This window comes from Bufo gargarizans, chromosome 2, assembly GCF_014858855.1.
Source record: "Bufo gargarizans isolate SCDJY-AF-19 chromosome 2, ASM1485885v1, whole genome shotgun sequence".
Lineage (NCBI taxonomy): Eukaryota > Metazoa > Chordata > Amphibia > Anura > Bufonidae > Bufo > Bufo gargarizans.
The window spans coordinates 498,445,736-498,452,174 of NC_058081.1; the positions used below are offsets into that span (position 1 = coordinate 498,445,736).

At 45.7% G+C, this 6,439-nt stretch overlaps 1 protein-coding gene across 1 annotated transcript in view; it reads right to left on the minus strand.

Moving 5' to 3' along the window:
• FAM180A (family with sequence similarity 180 member A) overlaps positions 1-2,343 on the minus strand; it is a 48,753-nt gene extending 46,410 nt beyond the window's left edge. The window contains exon 1 of the mRNA XM_044277907.1: positions 2,052-2,343. Coding sequence (XP_044133842.1) covers positions 2,052-2,127 — 76 coding nt within the window. The 5' untranslated portion in view covers positions 2,128-2,343. The remainder of the gene's footprint in view (positions 1-2,051) is intronic.
• Between the last annotated feature and the right edge of the window lie 4,096 nt (positions 2,344-6,439).

Below are 6,439 nucleotides of genomic sequence, written 5' to 3' on the forward strand. Positions count from 1 at the left end.
AATCATTGCGAGTGCCGGTCCTTTCTTCTTTATTGTAAGTTTTGGGACGCCTCCCCATCGACTCGTGTACCGCATACATCTTGGCAGTGCCGACCCTTCTCTACAAAAGGTAATGAAAACGTCATCATGCTTAGCCCTGTCAATCAAAGTGCAGAGGGCGTTGCAGAAAAAGTGTAGCCTCTAGGTGTAACGGCAACGCCCCTGTTGCTCCTAGAGTCTCATTTGCATATATTAAAACATAATGTATCTCAGCAATGCGGGCACATATGAACATGGAACCAACACAGATTCCTTTAGCTGCCAAGTGCACATACAACATAGGTACAAATCTGCCGACAGATACCCTTTAATCAGAACCCGCTGCGTGGCATACCGTGACTGCAGTGGTGCCTCATTGCAACCACCAGATGGCCGTGCCACGTGGTTGTACACTAAAGATGGGTGACTGGTATGAGCTAATTTGTATTCAAGACATTAAAGGACCACTTCGGAGCGCTTCTTCTTTTTTTTTTTTTTTTTAAACCCTATTTGCGATACTGTGACCGCTGCTGGCTCACATTTAATAAAGTGAAAGTATTCATTTTTGGGTGGATGTTGCTGCTGTCACAAGGCACAGCCGGAAATATATATTTGCCTCCTCCCAATATTCTCTCTGTAAAACTAATTATAGATGTCAGTGCTAGAAGTGACTTATATCAAACCAGCATTTCAGCTGACGCCAGGCTGGAAATAAGAGGAATCAAAAATAGTAAATCCATAGAACTGGGGATCGTGTTGATGTAGCAGGGCTGAGTATGTCATTGTACAGTCTTTTATGGTTATCATTCATGATATAGTCACGTAGACACCTAAATCCTTAGCTCAGTAAAGTCTAACATTATATTCTGTTTGACGGCTACTTATAGCATTCATTCCAGTTCCCATAATAATTGGCACCCAGCTTTCCTGGGTGACTGCATGGCATACCAATCTGCAATGGCATAGAAAGTTACACTGCATTCCCAGTAGGATGGGCGTGTGTTGTTAAAATTACACCTGTCATTATCAGAGAAGGCTTCTGCAATACATATAGATACACATGTAAATGTAGCAGAGTGGAATTTGACATTTAATGAGGTTCCCTGAGACTCGGAAGCCTTTTTCATATGGTCAGACAGGGTGTAGTGGTAAAAAAAACTATTCACCAGTCACCATTCCTCCCATTCCAGCACCAAGCTACTCTCTCCCTCTGGACCGGAGGGGTGATGTGCTGTCCACATGCAGGTCACCACTGCTGACTAATCTTTTGCCTTGGTGGCAGTGGTCATGCGCCTGCGCCTTGTCGTAAATTCGGAACATCCTCCATCATCAGCCCAGGGGGAATCATAGACCGGCGTAAAACTCTGATCTATGATAAATGACCCCCAATGAGTCTGTCTTCTGGCACAACAGACTGGCTTTACATAGATCTTCTAGGTTATCTTAGCTCTGCTACATCTGGATCTATATTATATGCACACACACGACTATGAAACATATATAAAATGACATAACCCCTCAGTGACATTATTAGGTCAGTAAAGTTCAATTTACAATAATGGTATAATGACAAGTTCTACAACTTTCTGGTATAATTTTTGTTTCATTTTCAAGATTTCTGCTTCCTGTCAGTAAATGGGAACACTGATTATCCAGTGGTTGAACACATATACAGATTTAATATAGCTTCTTATAGCTGAGGGTTTGTTACAGTTGTATCCAGTCTATTACCCTAACCCTATGTAAGGTAGACAGTCTGAACTCATGTATACGTGGACTCCTATATTTTACCTGCACTGATACATTGTAACAAACTATCACAGTAGTGTGCCAAACCCTCAGATGTGAAGACATATTAGGTTCTGCGCAGGTTTTCAGCTGCTGGATGTAAACAAGAAGGTTTCTGTTCATTGACATTAAACAGAGATCTTAAAAATGGTCAAGAATTAAAGCGCTAAAACACAATACAATGATTATTTTTTATTAACCCCTTTAGTGCCGAGGACTGGAGGTGGAAACACTTGATCTCTTACCTCGGTGCCACTTGCTGGTGAAGTTGGCATCCACATAGAGCAGCAGGACTGATAACAGGCAGGACTGGATGAACATGACCTGTTCTCCTGGGCAGATTCTAGGGTCTGGATTCTTCTCTTTCTCCTGGGAGCAGCTCCTGCCTCCAGTAGCCAGCTTCTAGGATCTCTGAAGCTTCTTCTACTTGTCTTGACTTATGACTGTAGTGGATTTTCCCCCCTCACACATCTGGAATGAGTCAGGAATGCAGCACGTGAAAGCTCAGCAGCTGAGGAACCCAAACACTATCCCAGTGTCTCCAGCATTACCCCTGCCATGAATGATCCTTTGGGAAACCGGACACAGGAGCTTAATGGCATCATGGGAGATTCCCTCTGTGGATCTACTGCCACCTATACCTGTGCTTGACATGTAGCTGTCATTTTTTAATGTGTAGGGACAGTGAGTGTAGGAACATTTGTAATACACTTTATTAATTAAATATTTACATTTAGATTAAAATACTGTAGGTGAAGTCTACCCCTCTAACTGATGGCTGCTAAGGAGAATCCATCTTCAGCATTCTCCTGAATGGATAACTGTATGATGCAAAGGCTTCTCAGCTGGCCTCTGGTCTCCTGCCCCAGCTGCCAGGGATGTGACTAGAATCTTGTGGGCCACAGGACAAATTATAGACCTGGGAACCCCCCCATGGGTTTGTTCCACAATCATCTGCGTGGTGCTCGGATGTGCAAGACCTAATTGTGTGGCTATTCTCTTTTGCAGTGCAGATTGATTTGCGAGGTTGTTGCGCGGGGTCTTGCGAGACTTCGTGAGGTGGTGGCTTTGGCTCATCGGAGCCAATGCATTCCAGTGCTGTGCGGAGCTCCTGCTTCGTGCAGTGTTGGAGCGAGGTTTTGTGTGGGTCAACTTCAGGTGTTTCGTCCGGGGTCGATTCACTCATCCCTACTCACTATGTATATAATCAATTGTGTATATATATCCATATTAAATACTTCATTTATCACAAAGGGTTCAGATACCTCATTATAGATGTGCTATTATTTTCCTATAGAAACTCCAAGCCGCTGAAGAAGGTCCCTATGAACCGAAACGTCCGGCTCACATATGTATAGTGGTTACGCAGCATTTCATTTCCTATAAACTGGATCATAAACCTCTCAGACTACATGCACACGACTGCCCTTTTTTGCGGTCCGCAAACCGCGGAACCGCAAAAAACGAAAGCCGCCTGTGTGCCTTCTGCAATTTGCGGAACGGAACGGGCGGCCCATTGTAGACATGCCTATTCTTGTCCGCAAAACGGACAAGAATAGGACATGCTATATTTTTTTTACGGAGCAACGGATGCGGAAAGCACACGGAGTGCTGTCCACATCTTTTGTGGCCCCATTTAAGTGAATGGGTACGCGGCTCGGATGCGGACCATAACTACGGTCGTGTGCATGAGGCCTAATTGTGAAAATCACTAAATAAAATTACCTTTAAATTACAAAGAATATTCTGTGTGCGGCATATTTATACTATTATTCTATATAACAATACATGCCTTCCCGTCCCTCCCTCCAAAAATACAATCTAGTATGATAACACACCTCTAAATAATACAGTCATATAGCTAAAATGTTCACATCAGCGTTCAGCCTTTCCTATAACGGAGCAGGAGAACGGAAAGGCTGAACGCTGATGTGAACGAAGCCTTACAAATATTATCACATACTATAACTCAGGCATGCTCAACCTGCGGCCCTCCAGCTGTTGTAAAACTACATCCTCTATTCTTAACCATCCAGCCCAGACCGCCATGACGACTTCTAGCCACGAATGTAACACAAAGACATAATTGGCTCTTTGCTTTTCCAGCGCTTTCAGGAGTTATATCCCTGTTTGTAGTGTCCCCGTATGTGCACCCATACACTAAGAATACCCCCATGTTCACTTTATATTCCCATAAAATAGCAATGTCTGCCTTTGTCCCTCAAGAGTAATGTCTTCTTTTTTCCCCCCAACACTATATAGTGATGTCCATCACCATGCCTTGTTATAATTTGTAATGTCCCCCTGTGCCCTGTTATAATAGTAATGTCTACACTATATAGAAATGTCCCCAACCCTTCCACCATTAGTATTATAGTAATGTCATCCACTGTGCGCCCTTTGCATCAATAAAAATAAGAAAAAAGCTGAAAGGAACCTAATTTCCATTTTCCATGATGAGCGACCCACTTTCTCCCATTCAGGCCTATTGCATACGACCATAGCTGTCCCGTTGCCGTATTGCGGACCACATATGCGGATCCGCAATACACGGGCAACGTTCCGTGTGCATTGACTTGAATGGGTCCGCAAATCCGGAGATGCGGAATGGTGCGGAACGAAACCCTATGGAAGCACTACAGAGTGCTTTACGTGGGGTTTTGCCCGTACTTCCGTTTCACAAAAAGATAGAACATGTCCTATCTTTTTGCAGAACGGGTGGATCGCGGACCCATCAAAGTGAATGGGCCCGCGATCTGCTGCGGGTGCCCCATGGTCAGTGTTCAAGCATTGCGGCCTGCAATTTGCTGGCTGCAGCATGGCCACGGGGTGCGCACGTTCGTGTGCAGGAGGCCTCAATGTAAGCATGCTGCCTGACATCTTCTGGATACCTCTGTACCCAAGGCTCTCCGCTCTGCCATAATAGTTGGAATCCACTGCAAAATCCACTGTGGTATTTTTCACCCTCTTCATGGCAAAGGGTGAAATCTGTGGTGGAGATCCACAGCATAAGTTGACAAGCTGCATGTGGCGACAGCCACTTCGCTACGGTGTTTTGAAGGGGGCTGTTTGCCCGCCTCCTGCCCCTGGATTACGGTCCCTCTCATCAGCCAGGCCTCCTTTGTTCACAAAGGACTTGTACTAACTTGAACCCCTGGTCTAATTTGTGCCATTTTGAGATGTTAAATGTCTATGTGCATTGTAAAGGACATTGTATACGTTGAGTAGTGAGGTCTGTTCCATTGTCTCTCTGTGTGTATTGGCGATGTCCCTTTGTCCTGAGAGATAATTGAATTACGTCTCGGTTGTCTCCAGGACAGAAGACTATTGTGTATTCTCCTGCCTGTGATGATTGCATCAACCCAGTGTGAGGTAATTGTATCACAGGCAGAGGGGAGGATTTTGTGTGGGAGTGTCTGAGTGTATTGTACGTGGTTATTGGCCGTTTTTACAAAACCCTGTGGGTGGTAACCTTGTTGGAAGATGTGTATAAATCAATGCTTGTGTGTTCAAATAAAGAGTTCCTGTTTTAGGCTACTTTCACACTTGCGCTTGATCGGATCCGTTCTGAACGGATCCGATCATATTAATGCAGACGGAGGCTCCGTTCAGTACGGATCCGTCTGCATTAATAACTTAGAAAAATTTCTAAGTTCGCAAGTAGCCTGAGCGGATCCGTTCAGACTTTCAATGTAAAGTCAATGGGGGACGGATCCGCTTGAAGATTGAGCCATATGGGCTCATCTTCAAGCGGATCCGTTCCCATTGACTTACATTGTAAGTCTGAACGGATCCGCACGGCCAGGCGGACAGCTGAACGCTGCAAGCAGCGTTCAGCTGTCCGCCTGTCCGTGCGGAGGCGAGCGGAGCGGAGGCTAAACGCCGCCAGACTGATGCAGTCTGAGCGGATCCGCTCCATTCAGACTGCATCAGGGCTGGACGGAGGCGTTCACGTCCGCTCGTGAGCTCCTTCAAACGGAGCTCACGAGCGGAATTGCGAACGCAAGTGTGAAAGTAGCCTTACCCTTTACCATGTTGAGACTGGTGTTTGGGTAACTGATCGACACTGGGGGATTGCTATACGCTGAAGATTTGCTATACTCCCCTGGCATAACTACTAGCTCTTGTAAGAGCTGTTCCTGCTCTCTGGATTTAGGAGAGGTTCACCCACTGGAGCCTGGAGCCTTGTCGTAGGTCCAAGGTGGGTAGGAGACGGTGAGACCTCAACCAAGCTTCGGCGGTTTGTGGGGTCTGCAGCGCTTACGGTGGAGTGCTTGGAGTCCTCGGGAAGCACTAGGAGCATCCATCCACGGAGGTACCCGGTCGGGGTGCCAGGAGATCTGTTACACTGCAGATTTCAAATCCGCACTGAAAGTCAATTTACGCAGCAGATTCTTTTTTTAGATTTCTTAAAATATCATCCACTTTGCTGGTGCAAGGCCTTCATCAGGGCAGTACTGGTGGTACTGTAGTCAGGGGCCGGAGTAGCAGGCAGCCTCATTAGTTTTCACTTCAGTGAATACTATTGTACCTGTGCTGGATAACGGTTGGGGGAGGAGCCCTCACTAGGCACACAGGGGGTCATTTATTAAGACAGGCGTTTTAGATGTGTTGTACTATGTTATATGAATTG